Source organism: Budorcas taxicolor, chromosome 7, assembly GCF_023091745.1.
Source record: "Budorcas taxicolor isolate Tak-1 chromosome 7, Takin1.1, whole genome shotgun sequence".
In the NCBI taxonomy this organism is placed as follows: Eukaryota; Metazoa; Chordata; class Mammalia; order Artiodactyla; family Bovidae; genus Budorcas; species Budorcas taxicolor.
In genome coordinates this window covers 27,384,470-27,404,372 of record NC_068916.1, presented here as the reverse complement: position 1 = coordinate 27,404,372, position 19,903 = coordinate 27,384,470, and the positions used below count along the sequence as shown (strand labels likewise).

The following is a 19,903-nucleotide window of genomic DNA, read 5'->3' as shown; positions in this document are numbered from 1 at the left end:
ACCCAGGCCCTCCCCTCCAGGGGTTACGGTCTAAGAGTAAAGGTGAACAAATAATAACCCGTTCATAATTATTGAACCCTGTATTAAAGCATACAGCTTCCATGGCAGTCATACCTTTTAGGGTACTGGGGAGAATCATTAAGTAAAAGAGGGTTGGTCCTCAGGGCACAGAGAGGACTGGGGAAGGCTTCCTGTAGGAGGAGACCCCAGCCAGAGCTAAATCCCGGAAGATGACCAGTGCTTGCCGGAACCATGAAAGAAGGCTTGGGCAGCCCTAGCACAGAGCTGGACAGAACATGGCAAGAGGGTGAATGCCAGTGAGGAGGCTCCAGATTGCAGAATGCCTCCTGTACTCAACTTCAGTTTTATGCTGTAGGCAGTGGAGAACAAAAAGGCTTTTAAATGAGGTGAGGTTGGGGAGATGATGTGAATATTATAGCATATTTGGGCTTTTCAAAGATCACAGGACAATGTGATCTTCCGCACAGATGGAAGGAGGAAGTGTTGGATATCATTCAGATGAGGTGGGGAAGTTTAAGGGTCTGGACAGGAAACACTGAGGACCCTAGCTAACCCAGTAGAACTGGGAAAGAGCAGGAGGGGTCATAACTGGAATATGTTAAGGACATAAAATCCACAGGTTTTGGTGTCTGACTAGCTTTGGTAGGAGACGGATAGTCAAAGTATTAGAACTATGGAGGTTCCAGTCACTCAGATTGCTCTTTGGTCACTCAAGGCTTTCGTCTTAGTTTCCTTGTTTGTGAAATATGGATAACACCTGTCTTACATACCTGCCTCATAAGGTTGGCATGAGGACTAGTATGGCATGGTGGTGTGGGCGTGGATCCTCTTTAAGAACAATGCAAGTGTAAAGTCATCTGGAAAATCCACTAGGAGGGTGTGGCCAGGAAGAGGGGAGGGGCCAAGAATAGATGTTTTCCAAAGCAATATATGTTTAAGCACAGGTAGAGAAAATGCATATATGTAGTGGGAGAGATAAAGGATAGGAAATAAGGATATCAGATATAAGATTTATTAGACTTTTACTGTTTATTTCCTTGAAAGAGGTACTTATTATTATGTATAAATCACATTAATTATAATTATAAGCATTTCTTTTCAACAGAGTTGCTAGTTCTACAATTCTTCCATATTTTGATATATATATCAATTATATATTATACATGATATTATACAGCATATAATATGTATTTTTATATTTTACGATAATATTCTGATATATACTACTTATATATACTATATAATTATGGAATTCCATATTGAAATAACTAAAAATGTACTCTTTTATTTTCGCCATAGGGTAGCAAGAACTATCCTTCCCCTAAGTATATCTAGTTTGGACGTGTTTTGGTTAAACTAAAGCCTTTTACAGAAAACTGTTTATCATAGAGTTTTCCCATTTTTTAAAATGCGATAGTCTTTCTCTTCTTTAGAAATGGAGTCCCATTACTTTTTCATTAGGAAGAAATCCTGAGTTTCAGTAATACTATCTAGCATTCAAGCAGAGAGAATTTTCATCTGTGGTAATGACATCCATAAAGTCCCATGTCCATTTTCTTCACTGGGGATGATGTGGCATTTCCCAGTGACCTCTGGGAAATTCCTGTGTGCTCCATCCCGAGCTGTCCTCGTACACATGTAGTTCTGCACCTTGAGATCAGAGTACAGGACAGTGAGACAGTGCTTCTGCCAGTTTTAAGTGAGGGGATCAAAGGAGAAATAAGTTTCTAGATGGCTGTCTGGTACTATTTTGGACTCTTGTGGCAACTTTTAACTCTGCTGCAATGCCTACGTACCTTGGTCTTTCCGCTCTCTCGCGTTTCATCTTTTCTCCTCCTCCCCTAAGTGAAACAGAAAGATAGAGAGTTCTAGGAAATGAAGGGTGTAAGAGGAAAGAACACACTTAAGTCATCACAGATGGGCGCCAGGGTAGTAGAAGACAGCTCATGTCTCTCATGCTTCCAGTCCAAACACCTCCTGCAATAGCTAAGGGCCAGAGGAGCACAGCTGGTCTCCACAGGGACCAGGATTCCTGAAAACAAAGCAAATGTTTCTCTCTTCCCAAGTCGGCTTCTAAGTGGCCTTGTAGTTTTACAGTTTTCTTTAACCTTAAAAGTTACTAGGCTATTCATTGGTAAAATATTCCCTTCTGGCTAAATACATGCATTTCTGGCATGGTACATTCTGTCTCTCTGTTGCTCTCCAGATAAAAGTTATTACTGTAGGTATGGTAACAAGAGAAAGGAAGTCTAGCTCAAAAGGAATTTCCGTGAACATAAAACACTGTTCTACCCATGCAGTTTACTAAGACTCCATCCCTGTGGGGTGTCTCTCCCTCCTCTTCCTTTTCCCATTTACCACCTGGTCCTCATTCCTTCTCTTTCCCAGAAGAGTGCCTCTAAAATGGAACTCCCTAACATGATCCTCTTCCAGCACCCATGTATCAGAAAATACACATCAGTCTTCTTAGGAGTAGCATTTTCATAAAGCTGAGCCTCATTTCAGGAGACCATGGCAGGGCTCTGTTAATCTCTTGCAGACTCAGAACTCCCCTGCTCAGCTGCACCCGCATCCCTCCAGGCTTAAGGACAGCACCTCAGACACTCAGTTCTTTGTAGTCCTACTCACCTCCCAGATTCTAACACTATGGATACCTTCTCACTGGCATTCCTGATATACAAAGCACTTGTTCTTTTGTTTTTTTCTCCTCCTTTGCATACTGTAAAGTTTTTATGACTTTGCCTGCAATCCTCATCCTCCCAGTTCTTGATCCCCTGTTCCTTTCAAATGGGGTTCCAAACTGATCTGCTGTGAGAAGGATTACACTTACTTCTGAAAAACCCAAAATAGGGATCTTAACTTATTTTTATATTCTGGATTTTAACGGGGTTCTTTTGACAGTGGGTTTAGTTTTCTTCTGTGTGTGCTTAATCTACAGTTCTCAAGGCAAGAATACTGAAGTGGTTTGCCATTCAGAAAACTAAGATCATGGCATCCAGTCCCATCACTTCATGGCAAATCGATGGCTGCCTTTATTTTTCTGGGCTCCAAAATCACTGCAGATGGTGATTACAGCCATGAAATTAAAACTCTTACTCCTTGAAAGGAAAGTTATGACCAACCTGGACAGCGTATTAAAAAGCAGAGACATTACATTGTCAACAAAGGTCCGTCTAGTCAAGGCTATGGTTTTTCCAGTGGTCATGTATGGATGTGAGAGTTGGACTATAAAGAAAGCTAAGCACCGAAAAATTGATGCTTTTGAACTGGGGTGTTGGAGAAGACTCTTGAGAATCCCTTGGACTGCAAGGAGATCCAACCAGTCCATCCTAAAGGAGATCAGTCCTGGGTGTTCATTTTAAGGACTGATGTTGAAGCTGAAACTCCAATACTTTGGCCACCTGATGCAAAGAGCTGACTCATTTGAAAAGACCCTGACACTGGGAAAGATTGAAGGCAGGAGGAAAAGGGGACAACAGAGGATGAGATGGTTGGATGGCATCACCGACTCGATGGACATGGGTTTGGGTGGACTCTGGAAGTTGGTGATGGACAGGGAGGCCTAGCGTGCTGCAGTTCATGGGGTCACAGAGTCAGACACAACTGAGTGACTGAACTGACTGAATCTACAGTACCTGAGTAATTTCCAATCTTATTTGATATTTATGATTTTTTGAATATTTGCCGTAATAGCTGAAAATTTGTTAATCCTGTGTTGTTGTTTAGTTGCTGAGTCGTGTGTGACTCTTTGTGACCCCACTGACTGTAGGCCGCCAGGCTCCTCTGTCCATGGACTTCTCCAGACAAGAACACTGGAGTGGGCTGCAGTTTCCTGAATTTCATGCCCTACCTGAAATTTTCATTCTTATCTTTCTGTTTTGGTAAGTTTCTCATTACACTTTTAAAAATCTAGGTTGTTCCCAAACACTTCCTTCTGGCCAAAGCCTTAATTAAATAGATCTCCTTTAACGTATCTTAGGTATATTAAAAGTGTCAGTTGGTGGAAGAACACTTTCAAAACAAGAGTAGAGATATAAATACAAAAAAATATTTAAAGTCTTTGCCCCTGGGAAGATTATTAGTTTGAAGGAGATATATATATTTTAGAAACTTTGTTAGCATGAGCAATGTACTATACAAAATCCTGTTTACATGCTGAGGGTATAAATAACAGAACAGAGCTATCAGCAGCATCAATCTACCTTTCCTGGAAATTGGAAAAGTCAATTGCTGTCTCCTTGATGCATTTTCTTGTCACTTTCTTTTGTTGTTTTCCAGTTGTGCTTGGCCTCAGAATACCACTGTCAAGAAGTTATTTAGTTTGATTATGATTTTGCTTACAATTGTTTCTTCCAACAATGAAGACAGTCAGTTTTCATATATTTCAAATTATTACTCACCTAACTAATGATCAGTTTGAAAGATAAGTTTGCACACAATGCTGAATCAATGAAAGGAAAAGATGACTTTCTTTCTCCCCTCTTCCACCTTCAGCCTGGTCCTCTTCCAACAGGATTTAAAATCACACTTGGAAATGAGTTTTGTACATAGTTCTTGAGATTAAATTTAAGCGCAAGCCCCTTTTCCAGTGCTGATTATTGTTCTGAACTCTATACATACTCAAAACTGTCCAATCAATGAATATTAATTACATAATTTTTTTAATGTCCAGACATTAGAGGTAAAGAGATAGGGGCTACTATCAAGAAGGACATGTCCTGGGCATGGAGCAATGAATAGTTGTGGCTTGTTAGGAAGGAGCAGAAAGGACAGTCTAGGCTAGACGAGCCAAGAGCCATACCCAGAAAAAGGATGAAACACATAAGCAAGGCTATGAGCTTCCCTGGTGACTTAATCAGTAAAGAATCCGCCTGCAATGCAGAGACCCTGGTTCTATCTGTGGGTTGGGAAGATCCCCTGGAGAAATGAATGGCGACCCTCTTCAGTATTCTTGCCTGGAGGATCCTGTGGACAGAGGAACCTGGCAGGCTACAGTCCACGGGGTTGCAAGAGTCAGACATGACTTAGAAACTAAACCACCATGGTGAGAGGACCAACACGGCTGGAATGGAGGAATCATTTTAGAAAGCTGAGAGAGGCTGCAAAACTCTAGAGAGTCTTGACTCACATCCAGATGCCTCATTCTGATCTCAATAGGAAGCTGTTGTTAGTTCTGGAATAGGGGCATGACATAATGGAGGCAGTGTCTCAGGGGGATGAATGGGGCATTGATGACCCAGAAGACTTGGAGAGGGAGACCCTGGAGATTGAGGGTTGAGGGGTCTCCAAGGTTGAGGGGACGTGTCTGCAGCTGCAGCTCTTCTCTACTGTTAACTTCATCTTAAAGCAGTGACAGAAGCCCCTGTGGGTGGCTTTTTAAAAAATAAAAACATACGCCAGTTTGAGTTGGGCTTCTGTTCCTTAAAAATCAAAATCTTAATATTTGAACACATTTTGAAGTTATGTGAGTTGCCTTAGGCTTTGAAAGAAAAGGAAAACAGAGTTCAGTGCAGTTCAGTCACTCAGTCATGTCCGAGTCTTTGCGACCCCATGGACTGCAGCACGCCAGGCTTCCTTGTCCATTACCAGTTCCCACAGCTTGCTCAAACTCATGTCCATCAAATAAGTGATGCTGTCCAACGATCTCATCCTCTGTCATCCCCTTCTCCTCCCACCTTCAATCTTTCCCAGCAAAAGGGTCTTTTCAAATGAGTCAGTTCTTCACATCAAGTGGCCAAAGTATTGGAGTTTCAGCTTCAACATCAGTCCTTCAATGACCATTCAGTACTGATTTCCTTTAGGATTGACTGGTTGGATCTTCTTGCAGTCGAAGGGATTCTCAAGTGTCTTCTCCAACACCACAATTCAAAAGCATCAATTCTTCAGCGCTCAGCTTTCATTATAGTCCAACAATCACATCCATACATGACTACTGGAAAAACCATAGCTTTGACTAGATGGACCTTTGTTGGCAAAGTAATGTCTTTACTTTTCAATATGCTGCCTGGGTTGGTCATAGCTTCTCTTCCAGGGAGCGAGCATCTTTTAATTTCATAGCTGCAGTCACCATCTGCAGTGATTTTGAAGCCCCAAAAAATAGTCTGTCACTGTTTCCACTGTTTCCCCATCTATTTGCCATGAAGTGATAGTACCAGATGCCATGATCTTTGTTTTCTGAATGTTGAGTTTTAAGCCAGCTTTTTCACTGTCCTCTTTCACTTTCATCAAGAGGCTCTTTAGTTCCTCTTCACTTTCTGCCAAAAGAGTGGTATGATCTGCATATCTGAGGTTATTGATATTTCTCCCAGCAATCTTGATTCCAGCTTGTGCTTCCTCCAGCCCAGCATTTCTCATGATGTACTCTGCATATAAGTTAAACAAGCAGGGTGACAATACACAGCCTTGAAGTAGTCCTTTTCCTATTTGAAACTAGTCTGTTGTTCCATGTCCAGTTCTAACTGTTGCTTCCCGACCTGCATACACATTTCTCAGGAGGCAGGTCAGGTGGTCTGATATTCTCATCTCTTTCAGAACTTTCCAGTTTGTTGTGATCCACACAGTCAAAGGCTTTGGCATAGTCGATAAAGCAGAAGTAGATGTTTTTTGGAACTCTCTTGTTTTTTCAATGATCCAAAGGGTCAATTTGATCTCTGGTTCCTCTGCCTTTTCTAAATCTTGTGCGTCTTGAACAGCACAAACAAAACCTTGTGCACACCAGGACCCAGGAGAAAGGTGCTGTGACCCCACAAGAGACTGACCTAGACTTCCCCATGAGTGTCCAAGAGTCGCCAGTGGAGGCATGGGTCAGTGATGGCCCCCCTGAGTAGGATCGGGGGCACTGAGTGCAGCGGTGCCTGTACCAGCCATTATCTTCTTTGCCTCCACCATAGTTTACCCTCGGGTCAAACAACAGGGAGGGAACACAGCCCCGCCCATCAACAGAAAATTGGATTAGATTTACTGAGTGTGGCGCCGCCCATCAGTACAAGACCCAGTTTCCCCCTCAGTCCCCCTCAATCAGGAAGCTTCCATAAGCCTCTTATCCTTATTCATCAGAGGGCAGACAGAATGAAAACCATAATCACAAAAAGAAAGAAAGTGAAAGTGAAGTCCCTCAGTCATGTCTTTGCCACCCCATGGACTGTAGCCTACCAGGCTCATCCATGCATGGAATTTTCCAGGCAGGAGTACTGAAATGGGTTTCCATTTCCTTCTCCAGGGGATCTTCCCAACCCAGGGATCAAACCTGGGTCTCCCGCATTGCTGGCAGACACTTTACAATCTGAGCCACCTGGGAAGCTCCCGAGGTCCAGCCTCAGCAGAGTCCAGGGATATCCTCAGGATGGACGATGTCGGCAAATGAAGAAAGATAGAGAAAGAGATAAGGAAAGAATGACGCAGGGTGACCAAGCTTCAGTGAGCGAGGCCCGTCACTTTATTTTCAGAGAGGGCTTTTATACCCTGAGTTGTACATACAGCAAGGTGAAAAATGCAGAGTCAACTCAACATTCCAGCAGTATTAACTTTTATCGATACCAGGTTCCTTCCTGCAAGGGTCTTATTTTTTGTACATTATCTTCTGGCCTGGAGGCCTGTTGATATTTTATGACCTCTTTTTGATAAAGGTTGGTCAGCCAGAACAATAATTTTCCCTTGAAGTGTTTCTTCTTAAATTCCTAGCCTGCGTCACCCTTAAAGTACAGTTACATTTTTATGGAGCAAAGATTCACCAGGTTACAGCAAAGAAAGAACTTAGTAACTCAAAGCCTAATGTTGCTAATGCTAAGGCTGCTCCTTGTTTTTTCTACATCCTGACTATATGCACTCCCCGGAACACAATGGATAAAGGATGTGAGAACTTGGCAGCAAATATTGGCTTAACAGTGTTGCAAGAGTCTGGATAAACCTGCCAAGTAAGCTAGAATGCTAACAGGGGGTTTGAATTGAAACACTCTTATCTTGTCCAGACTTATTAACTAAAGCCCTAAGTTAACTCTTTCCAGGGAAAGGTGGTCGGGAACAGCCCTCTGTTAATGTCAGAAGAGTTGGTGAAAGACATAAAATAGTAAGACAGACAGATTCTGGTTTTGCGGTAGATGCTCGAGCAGCTCCAGAGGGTCCATCGAGTCCTGAGGCCTTGCTTATCAGGACTCTTCCCCATGACCTTGTCATGGGTGGGATGGCCCAGGGAGTCCCTCGAGTCCTGCATGGGTGGGATCTCCCGTGCTGGCTCCCATCAGGAAGCCACAATCACAGAAAACTAATCAAACTGATCACATGACTGCAGCCTTATCTAACTTGGTGTAACTATGAGCCATGCCATGTAGGGTCACCCAAGACAGATTGGTCATGGTGGAGAGTTCTGTCAAAACGTGGTCCACTGGAAAAGGGAATGGCACACCACTTCAGTATTCTTGCCTTGAGAACCCCATGAACAGTATGAAAAGGCAAAAAGATAGGAAACTGAAAGATGAAATCCCCAGGTTGGTAGGTGCCCAATATGCTCCTGGAGAACAGTGGGGAAATAACTCCAGAAAGAATGAAGAGATGGAGCCAAAGCAAAAACAACACCCAGTTGTGGATGTGACTGCTGATGGAAATAAAGTCCAATGCTGTAAAGAACAATATTGCATAGAAACTTGGAATGTTAGATCCATGAATCAAGGCAAATTGGAAGTGGTCAAACAGGAGATGGCAAGAGTGAACGTCGACATTTTAGGAATCAGTGAACTAAAATGGACTGGAATGGGTGAATTTAACTCAGATGACCATTATATCTACTGCTGTGGGCAGGAATCCCTTAGAAGAAATGGAGTAGCCTTCATAGTCAACAAGAGTCTGAAATGCAGTACTTGGATGCAATCTCAAAAACGACAGAATGATCTCTGTTCGTTTCCAAGGCAAACCATTCAGTATCACAGTAATCCAAGTCTATGCCCCAACGAGTAATGCTGAAAATATAATTGGAAGTAGGTATAAAGGTAGGAATGAATCATATGATTGTTCATGGAACCAGCTGAAAGGGCCATGTTGGGGCCAGTTGGTGGTCTGTGCTCAGCCATTCCTCCAGCCCTGATATTGCAGCTAAGATTTAGAGCTTCCCTGATAGCTGAGTTGGTAAAGAATCTGCCTGCAATGCAGGAGACCCTGGTTCAATTTCTGGGTCGGGAAGATCCACTGGAGAACGTATAGGCTACCTACTCCAGTATTCTTGAACATCTCTTGTGGCTCAGCTGGTGAATCTGCCTGCAATGCAGGATACCTAGGTTTGATCCCTGGGTTGGGAAGATCCCCTGGAGAAGGGAAAGGCTACGCACTCCAGTATTCTTGCCTGGAGAATTCCATGGACTGTATAGTCCATGGGGTCCACAAAGAGTGGGACACGACTGAGCATCTTTCACTTTCACTCCTATCGCGGTGTGCTTGGGACTCAACAGAAATCATTTCCAACTGACAGAAACCTTCCTCTGTGAGGACAGTATCTTTTTGTTGTTGTTCTCTGGGCTCTGCTGGTTTTCATATATAGTTTTTTACCTGCTACCAATATATGTCTATTATATGGCAAACTAGATTTGCAAAATCACTCCCACAAAACTACAGTTCTTCTTGTGTTCCCTGTAACTAGCCCTGGTGGTGCTGATCCTCTCCACTCCCCAGATAAGCTTTGGGTTATCTTGGATGTTCCTCTCCGTTGCTTGTTCCCCCACTCGACCCGGTGTTCTCTCTCAATTATCTCTCTAGTGTCTGCCTCTCTGGACGTCACGCTCCTCCCCCATCTGCCTCTCTGTGTTCTCACTGTCTCCAGCCCCCACCTGCGCCCATTCCCTGTTCTTGTACATTGATGCAAGTGTAACCCTCCATGAGCATGTGTATCATCAGGCCCCTTGTATGTGCCAGAAGAGTAAGCACTGAGTAACATCTCATCTTCGTCGTTTCATCCCTTCTGTCTAGAAATCTTTGATTAATCCCCACTGCCAACTAAATAAAGTCTAAACACAGCCCTCTCTCACTAAGAACCAAACTTAACAGCAGTTTAATTTGCTTCTTTCTGCTGCCTTACTCCAGAAAAAAAAAAAAAAAAAACTGCTAAGTTTTTCATCTGCCTCCCCAATAACTTTTAACTGTGTTTGATTTTAGTGGTAGTGTTGCTTCATTATCTATAAAAATGTATGCATCCTGTTCTTTCTTGCTTACTAATTCTCTGCTTTCTCTCTCAGCTTCCTGTTTTGATGGAACATAAGTGTCAACTCATTTATACTTACTTCCCTGCTTGCCTCTCTTCTGCATATCACTTTCTCCTTCCTATTTTCATGCATTTGCCTCTGAAAAAAAACACCCTGACCAAAATATCTTGTGAAGTTAATTTTACTCCCAACTTTTTAGAATAAGTTCTTTGACCTCTTCTTTGACCTCTTTATCACTCATATTTTTTGTTTAATAATACGTTTTCCTTTTTTTTTTCTGTTTAGAATTCCTGTTCATTTGATATAGAAGTACCTGCTTAAACATGTCTTGTTTTTCCCTCTTATATTTTCTCTTTTCAAATTTCTGTATCCTGATGCTATTTTCCAACCCTTTGATTACATAAATAGGTCTCATTCAGTTCAGCTCAGTTTAGTCGCTCAGTTATGTCTGACTCTTTGCAACCCCATGGACTGCAGCACACCGGGCCTCCCTGTCCATCACCAACTCCCGGAGTTTACTCATGCCCATGAGTCAGTGATGCCATTCAACCATCTCATCCTCTGTCATCCCTTCTCCTCCCAGCTTCAGTCTTTCCAAGCATCAGGGTCTTGTTCTTGTTCAGGGTCGTCTTCACATCAGGTGGCCAAAGTATTGGAGTTTCAGCTTCAACATCAGTCCTTCCATTGAATATTCAGAACTGATTTCCTTTAGGATGGTTGGATATCTTCGCAGTCCAGGTGACTCTCGAGTCTTCTCCAACACCACAGTTCAAAAGCATCAATTCTTTGGTGCTCAGCTTTCTTTATAGTCCACCTCTCAATCCATACGTGACCACTGGAAAAACCATAGCCTTGACTCAGTGGACCTTTGTTGGCAAAGTAATGTCTCTGCTTTTTAACAAGCTGTCTAGGTTGGTCATAACTTTCCTTCCATTGAGTAACCATCTTTTAATTTCATGGCTGAATTCACCATCTGCAGTGATTTTGGAGCCCCCAAAAGTGAAGTTTGCCACTGTTTCCGCTGTTTCTCCATCTGTTTGCCATGAAGTGATGGGACGGGATGCCATGATCTTTGTTTTCTGAATATTGAGCTTTAAGCCAACATTTTCACTCTTCTTTTTCATTTTCATCAAGAGCCTCTTTAGTTCTTCTTCACTTTCTGCCATAAGGGTAGTGTCATCTGCGTATCCGAGGTTATTGAGATTTCTCCTGGCAATCTTGGTTCCAGCTTGTGGTTCATCCAACCCAGCATTTCTCATGATATACTTTGCATATAAGTTAAATAAGCAGGGTGACAATATACAGCCTTGACGTACTCCGTTTCCTATTTGGAACCAGTCTGTTGTTCCATGTCTAGTTCTAACTGTTGCTTCCTGACCTGCATACAGGTTTGTCAAGAGGCAGGTCAGGTGGTCTGGTATTCCCATCTCTTTCAGAATTTTCCACAGTTGATTGTGATCCACACAGTCAAAGGCTTTGGCATAGTCAATAAAGCAGAAATAGATGTTTTTTGGAACTCTCTTGCTTTTTCGATGATCCAATGGATGTTGGCAATTTGATCTCTGGTTCCTCTGCCTTTTCTAAAACCAGCTTGAACATCTGGAAGTTCACAGTTCACATATTGTTGAAACCTGGCTTGGAGAATTTTGAGCATCACTTTACTAGCTTATGAGATGAGTGCAATTGTGCTGTACTTTGAGCATTCTTTGGCATTGCCTTTCTTTGGGATTGGAATGAAAACTGACCTTTTCCAGTCCTGTGGCCACTGCTGAGTTTTCCAAATTTGCTGACATATTGAGTGCAGCACTTTCACAGCATCATCATTCAGGATTTGAAATAGGTCAACTGGAATTCCATCACCTCCACTAGCTTTGTTCATAGTGATGCTTCCTAAGGCCCACTTGACTTCACATTCCAGGATGTCTGGCTCTAGATGAATGATCACACCATCATGATTATCTTGGTCGTGAAGATCTTTTTTGTACAGTTCTGTGTATTCTTGCCACCTCTTAATACCTTCTGCTTCTGTTAGGTCCATACCATTTCTGTCCTTTATCAAGCCCATCTTTGCATGAAATGTTCCCTTGGTATCTCTGATTTTCTTGAAGAGGTCTCTAGTCTTTCCCATTCTATTGTTTTCCTCCATTTCTTTGCATTGATCGCTGAGGAAGGCTTTCTTATCTCTCCTTGCTATTCTTTGGAACTCTGCATTCAAATGGGTATATCTTTCCTTTTCTCCTTTGCTTTTCGCTTCTCTTTTCACAGCTATTTGTAAGGTCTCCCCAGGCAGCCATTTTGCTTTTTTGCATTTCTTTTCCATGGGGATGATCTTGATCCCTGTCTCCTGTACAATGTCATGAACCTCCGTCTATAGTTCATCAGGCACTCTATCTATCAGATCTAGTCCCTTAAATCTATTTCTCACTTCCACTGTATAATCTTAAGGGATTTGATTTAGGTCATACCTGAATGATCTAGTGGTTTTCCCTACTTTCTTCCATTTAAGTCTGAATTTGGTAATAATGAGTTCATGATCTGAGCCACAGTCAGCTCCTGGTCCTGTTTTTGCTGACTGTATAGAGCTTCTCCATCTTTGGCTGCAAAGAATATAATCAGTCTGATTTTGGTGTTGACCATCTGGTGATGTCCATGTGTGGAGTCTTCTCTGTGTTCTTAGAAGAGTGTGTTTGCTATGAACAGTGCGTTCTCTTGGCAAAACTATTACCGTTTGACCTGTTTCATTCTGTACTCCATGGCCAAGTTTACCTGTTACTCCAGTTGTTTCTTGAGAACGTAATATTTGAGTAATGGCCTGAAGGAAAGGAGCGAGAAAATCATGTGTTGCCCTTTATGGGGACAACAGCACTCCAGGCAGAGGGAACAGCCAGGGCACAGATGTTCTTGTGGGAGCATAAACTGAGAAAAGGGGGTTAAAGGAATCCGGAGGGGCGGAGAGGGCAGATCAGCAAGTGCTTTGTAGGCTATTAAGGATTTGAACTCAGTCCTTTTGCATAATACTGTGGTCTGTTTTATGAGTTCTGCCTTCTCTCAGAAGATATTTAATTAGAAGGTTTTGGGTTTCTGTTTTTCTTATTTGCTTATTTATTTTCTTTTGTTCTCTGAAGTCAGTTTTCCTGGGGTTTTACCTTCTTGTTAGTTTATCCTGGCCTTTTCTTTGAGACTTCAGATTTTCTTCAAGGGTCTAGCAATCCTGCACTGTCATTTCATATGTAAGAATGAGGGACTGGTGGGTGGTGGGGGGTCAGATGAGGAATTAGCGTAGTTCAGTAGAACATGGATAGGGAATTGGTACTTAGCTTGGGACCACTTTGTTCAAAATGAAAAGAAGAGAAGGGATTTATTCTGGGGTTTCAGCCGCCAAACTAGGTACCCTGATTTTCTGCTGCTAAGTTATTCATTTTTTAAAATTGACAACCTTTCGAGGGAAGGGTGGGATGATTTGGAAGAATGGCATTGAAACATGTATATTATCATATGTGAAACGAAGCGCCAGTCCAGGTTCGATGCATGAGACAGGGTGCTTGGGGCTGGTGCACTGGGATGACTCAGAGGGATGGGATGGGGAGGGAGGTGGAAGGGGGGTTCAGGATGGGGAACACATGTACACCTGTGGCGGATTCACATCAATGTATGGCAAAACCAATACAATATTGTAAAGTAATTAGCCTCCAATTAAAATAAATAAATTTTATATTAAAAAAATAAATTGACAACCTTTCTAAATTTTTTTTTTCTCACAGGCTGAGCAGCTGACTTATCTGACATTTTGGTGTTGAGGTCGGGCAGAGGGTGGTAGCGAGGTGGAGGATAGGCAGAGATTTTGAGCACCCCCACACACACCTTTAATTTTGTTTAATGTTTTCCACACTTCTTACATCCTCCTCTTATAGCACCTTATTGGACTCTGAGAAACAGGTTACTATTCTCTTGTCCTCCATGGATGCCCAAATTCTAAAATGCAACTGCCTCTGCTTTGCCGCATGAGTTCATGTTGTACTTCGCTTTCATTTTCCAGACATGTGGGGAAATCACTCTTCTGTGGATAGTCTCCCACCATCATTGTAAGCAGGATTATTATTTCTCATTTAACAGGCCTCAGAAAGAAGAGGCAAACATCTGTGCTCCTGTTCTCCATCCTGAACTGGAAGCCTGTCAGGTTTCATCACAGGTTTTGCTGAAACCAAAGAATACTATATTTTTGGCTTTTCTTTTTGAAATCTGCCAGTAGGCCTATCAAGAAAAAAGGAAAAGTTAATTTGTCATTAATGTTTTATTTTAACATTATGCTGACCTCTAATATCCATTTAACTTTTCTAAATGTTTATTTATTTAAAAAGTCAATTCTAGGATATTGCCAAGAATTTGCTGATGCAGCTATGATCAGAATTGTTTTTATCAGCAGCCCATCAGAAAAATTGGCAAAATGTACATACAAACAGCTAATTTGCAAAACAGGAAATAAAGAACACACATATGAAAATACACTCAACCTTACTCATCAGAAGAGAAATGTAAATCAAATCAAAAGTATAATGGGATTTTTTTTTTAATCTCACATTTGTAGAGATCAAAAATTTTAACAGTTTAAAAAAAAACTTTTAACACTAGTCATTGGTAAAGTTGTTATTCTCTGTGCTAAATACCTGCTAGGCACTCTGGATTATTCTTTTAAGTTTAACACTTTGGTAGAAATGTGTAAACTCTGATACATATTATGGGTGTGAGTCACAAAACCTTTACTAAAGGCAGTTTGGCAGTAAACTGTAAAAATTTTTTTGTGTACATTTTAACACAGCAGTTTCATTTCCAGGAAATTATCCCATGGATGTATTCACCCATAACATACGAGGACATTCTTAGTAATGTCTGTATGTATGATAAGACTGAAATCACCCAAATGCCCATAAATAAGGAACTGGTTAAATTATTGTTACACATTGCAGTGGAACTCGATGCTGTCATTAAAAAGAATGAGGAAGCTATATGGGCACTGATAGGAAAAGAGTATCAGAGAATCGTAAGTTGGAGAAAAAAGGGGTCAGGGGTATAGCGTAGCATGCTATCACTTGTGCTTAAAACACACGCACACTCGTATGCACTCAGATTCCCTGGAAGGATACACAGGAGCTGGGAACAGTAGGTGCCTCTGGAGAGAAACGGGGTGACCACGAAACAGGGGTGGGCACAAGAAAGGTTTGTTTTTCCATTTGTAACTTTGAATTGTATTGTTGTGCTTCTGGTACCTCTTCAGGAATAAATACGTCAATAGATAAATGCAATGTAAAGTTTCCAGATAAAGATATACTTACATCAGAACTGTAAATGACAGACCATTCTTCCTGACTTACAAAAATCTAGTTTGCTCCCAGACTAGACTGAGTTTGCTTTGCGCTTGGGAGAGGCTAAGAGGTCTTGGAGAGGTACTGATTTCCATCACCAGCTCCTGCGCCTTGTGCACCCCATGGTGCTTTCTGCTGCGGTTACTGTGATGCTCTGTTTGCCGTATGGCTGCTGCCCAGGGGTCCCCAGAGTCCTCCTCTGTCCCTACAGCCCATCGCTCTGCTTCCCAAGTAGTGCCACTCTTGCCCACCGGCCACGGGGTCACCAAGCAGGCAGCATACTAGGAACAAGTCTGAGACTACAGATCTTGGCAAGTCCAGGGGCAGCCTGGTTTTCAGCACAGAGTTTCAGTGTCACTGTGCTTTCACAGACCTGACCTTAATCATAACCGTCCGATTTCTAGGACTTTATTTTCTGGTGAAACATATGCTATCTTCAAGTCACTTCTTAACCTTTGTTGGGCAAGACTGGTTTCGAGAAATGATAATCATGGAGTTTTTTAAATGATAGTGGATGTAAAACTATCTCACTGGTACTACCATAAAGGAATTTAGTGACCTTTTTTATGACCAAGCTTAGACTAATTTAACTTGAAGGGAGACTAACACAGGTTTATCACTGTAGTTAGGAAGGAACACAGCTTCCTGGACTGAACCAAAGTGAGGCACTTGTTTGCATGTATCTGAGATACAGTATAATCATTCACCTGAGACAGAACCTAATCATCACTGAGATGTGATGGTGCCTGAGTACAACACAGCCTCAGCAGGAGAGGCAAAGAGCCTGGGAGATAGATACGACAGGAGAGAGGTGTTGAGTTTACTCTAAACTCAGAGAGAGACTTTCCAGGTGGAATAATAGTGGACTCCACATAAAAATTCTAATTCTGAAACATTGTGAAGTCTGAATCAACTCATCATCAAACTAATGAGGTCTAGGAAGTAAGGAATATCAGACTGTTGATAGGGATTGTCAACCTGTTTTTTTAATTTATAGATTGTGTAACAGTGTGTGGCAGTGTATTATTGAAACCATCACTGGTTTCAGTGTGGTAGCTGGTAATACATATGCTATTGCCTAGCAGGTAAAGTCAGGCTTGGTTAGTATAAGTATGTCTGTCTTATCTCCCAAGCATTGCCACCCTTGTCTATCAGATGGCAATTGCTCAGAAACTCCCTACTGAGAAGCTTTCAGGGCCCATAACTGAGGCTTAAATTGGGTTCGAGACTGGAGAAGAAATAACCTGCTAATACCAGGTGAAGATGGATCCCCTGTTCCCAGCATCTTCTCCTGCTTCTCTGCTTCCTTAAAACTAAAACTCATTTATCCGTCTCACCAGCAGGGCCAGTAGGGACCCATAAACAAGCATTTGTTGAGAGAAAAGGATCGTTGACTTGGCTTTTTTTTTTTAGTTAATTCTTATAGTCAGTGTTGTTGAAAGAACCTTATCTTCTTGTTTCTGCTTTGTTTGTTTGTTTTGTTTTTCAAACTGATTTCCTTGTTTTCATGACTTAAGTGAGACCTGTTATTTCATCTGCCTTGTCAGTGAGAGTTTAGCTTCACTGACGGTAACTTTATAGCGCCTGAGAGGCGCTGAGGAAGTGGTTTCTTTCTTCCCCTACACCCTCCTCACTCAAGCACAGGCAAGTCTCTGCTTTTCAGATTCTAGCTGTTAGAGTCTGCTGCTGACAAGACGACCTCTGGGATAAGGGGTGCCTCCAAGAATCATCTCACCAGTGTTAGGAATTAGCTTGCTTGAGTTTCCTTAGCATCCTTGAGTAAACAAAAACCCCAAATTGAATTGGCCCATAGATGAATTGCACTTCCGCTTTAGACATTAGAGAATCAATAATTGTCAATCCCATATTGATCAACACTGGCAAGTGACCACAGTAAGCAAAATGCTTCCTCTCCATCTTGGCACTGGGCTCTTTCTGCCCAGAGCAAGGGGCACTGTTTCTCTGGCAGGCCATGTGTCCACAGGGCTACAGTCAGACAGACAGCACCTTTTCCTGGGTACCTTTGACTGGGCATGGCTCTTTCTGAGTCCACAAAGGTGCTGTGCAGGATGGGCCTGAATCTGACCCTTCAGAGAACTTGGTAAATATTTGAAGGAATGCTGAAGTGGATTATTGAAGTTCCACACACACTTTGTCTCCCTACTTCAAGAGGGACTCTCCGGTGGATTTCTTGTTCTTTTTTTGGTTTATTCCATTTCCTTGACTAGGTTGTGGGAACTTTTTTCCTGTGTTCACCACACTGGCCCTCCTCCATCCATTAATGGTTCAGTGTGCGGCCCTCTGACTTACTGTCCCCTCTTCTCCCTCTTTCACCAAGGTCAGACCTAGTTTTCCAAAAGCCGATTAAGCGTGATTACATACCAGCACTGTCCTAGACCCTGAGGTCAATATAAAGATCAGTGAGATTTTCACCCCAGCCTGGGGCTGCCGCATCACAGAACTAGTAAGAGGGCTCAGAGGATAGATAGGTGGTTGGGGGGATGGATGAGATGGCTGGATGGCATCACCGACTCGATGGAGGTGAGTCTGAGTGAACTCCGGGAGTTGGTGATGGACAGGGAGGCCTGGTGTGCTGCAATTCATGGGGTCGCAAAGAGTCGGACATGACTGAGCGACTGAACTGAACTGAACTGAACTGGGAGGGTGGCTGAATGCAAAGAAAAAAAATTTGAGAATGGCCTTCTACACAAAGACCTCTCAGATGGACAGACCTGAGTTTGAATCCCAACTCAGACAGCTGCCAGTTCTATGAACTGGAGCCAGTAATTCACCAAGTAAGAGCCTCAGGTTCTTCCTCTGTGAAATGGGGGTAGTAATTCCCACCTAGCCTAGGTGGTGGTGTGTATTAGAGATAGTAATTGCTGAGAGAGGCACTTGGTGAAATTAGCAACCACCCAAGCCAAGTCGTATAGGACTACAACAAAAGGTGATAAGTGACGTAAGTGCAAACAAAACAGGTGGGGACTCCCGGGGGACAACTCACACCTGGCAGGAGGCCACACGTGAGCAGGTTCAGGAGGCCCTCCCAGCCTCCAGGTGATCTGCCACCTCCGTGCTGGGCAGGGCCGAGCCGGGCAGTACAGGGCTCATGGGCCACAGACCTGGGAGCCTGCGAGTCCCTGCAAAGCCGGACATTTACCCACACATAAACCTGCAGGTGTATCTGAAGCCAGCATGACCCAGAGCTCCTCCTCCTCTGGCACCAGCGGAGAGGCCAGAATGGAAGGATGGGAAGGGCACAGGTGTCCTTGTTGACTTCAGCCTGTCGCAGGATTGAAGATCATTCCACTCTCAGAAAAGTGAGGTCACGTCATCGTCTTTGCATCCTCCCCACCCTGGATGTCTAAGGTGAAGCGTTTTCTCTTCCCCAGCTCAGAGGCTGAGAATGGTGTGGAGGAGAAGAAGAAGGTATGCAGGGCACCAGCAGCGCTGTCTCCCACCCCGTCCAGCGAGGCCGAGTCCCAGGACCAGAAGAGAACCATTTCCCTGCGGTGAGTCCTCACATGACCCCCTCCGTTTTTTTGGCTTTTCAGAGGGAGGGGTTGCTGGAAAGAGCTGGTATTTCTAGTTTTATGGTGGTGGCTAAGACGGAAGCTCTCCTACAGGCAGGGAACACCCCTGAGAAAGAAGCGAGGTGTTTTTCCTTCACATCCAGGCACTGGCATCTGCTTTCTCTCTGAGCTCTTCCTAGCTCTTCTCCTTCCTACACCAGGCTTCTGCAAACTTTCTGCCCCTTTCTTAAGCACTGATTTTGCTAGGTGATAAAGCCCCCTCTCTGGCACAGAGTTAGAAAGCACCTGGAAAGACTGGCAGGGTTAGTGATGAGGCCACCCCGGCTGAATTGTGTGCTCAGCCTATGGGTGTGCACAGCTGCTGTCTCACTTCCCTGACAGCTGCAGAAATGAGAGGAGGGGAAAAAACCTTGCCTGGGATCCCTGGGCAGGGTGTGCACTGCCTGTTTGGGGCCAGTGCTGGAAACCAGGCTCAGTTTGATCATGGGGCTATAAGGAGAGAGGAGGTTTGAGACGTGGACCTCTGCTCCCATTACTCTCAGGGGTACCAATTATGTGCTTTTTTTCACATGGAAGGAAGAAGTAGGAATTTCAAGTTGCTTTTCTGTCCTTAAAGGAGAATGGTTAAGCCAACGATCAATCACAAGTAACTCTGGCCGTTCATCTACACCGAGTGGAGTGATGATAGCTCTCTTCCCCTTATTAGAACTGTCAGAACTGCTGCCTTCTACGACTTTGGGCCTCTGCTAAAGGATGATTCAATAACTCCTACTTTTCCCTTCCTTCCTGGCTACCCCAGCACACG

The 19,903-nt window shown here is 43.2% G+C and overlaps 1 protein-coding gene across 4 annotated transcripts in view; it reads left to right on the top strand.

Moving 5' to 3' along the window:
* Nucleotides 1-19,903, top strand: part of GRAMD2B (GRAM domain containing 2B) — an 84,342-nt gene that overhangs the window by 27,227 nt on the left and 37,212 nt on the right. For all 4 annotated transcript variants that reach the window (XM_052642760.1, XM_052642762.1, XM_052642761.1 and 1 more), the window contains exon 2: nt 18,958-19,077. In XM_052642760.1, the coding sequence (XP_052498720.1) occupies nt 18,958-19,077 (120 nt within the window). The remainder of the gene's footprint in view (nt 1-18,957; nt 19,078-19,903) is intronic.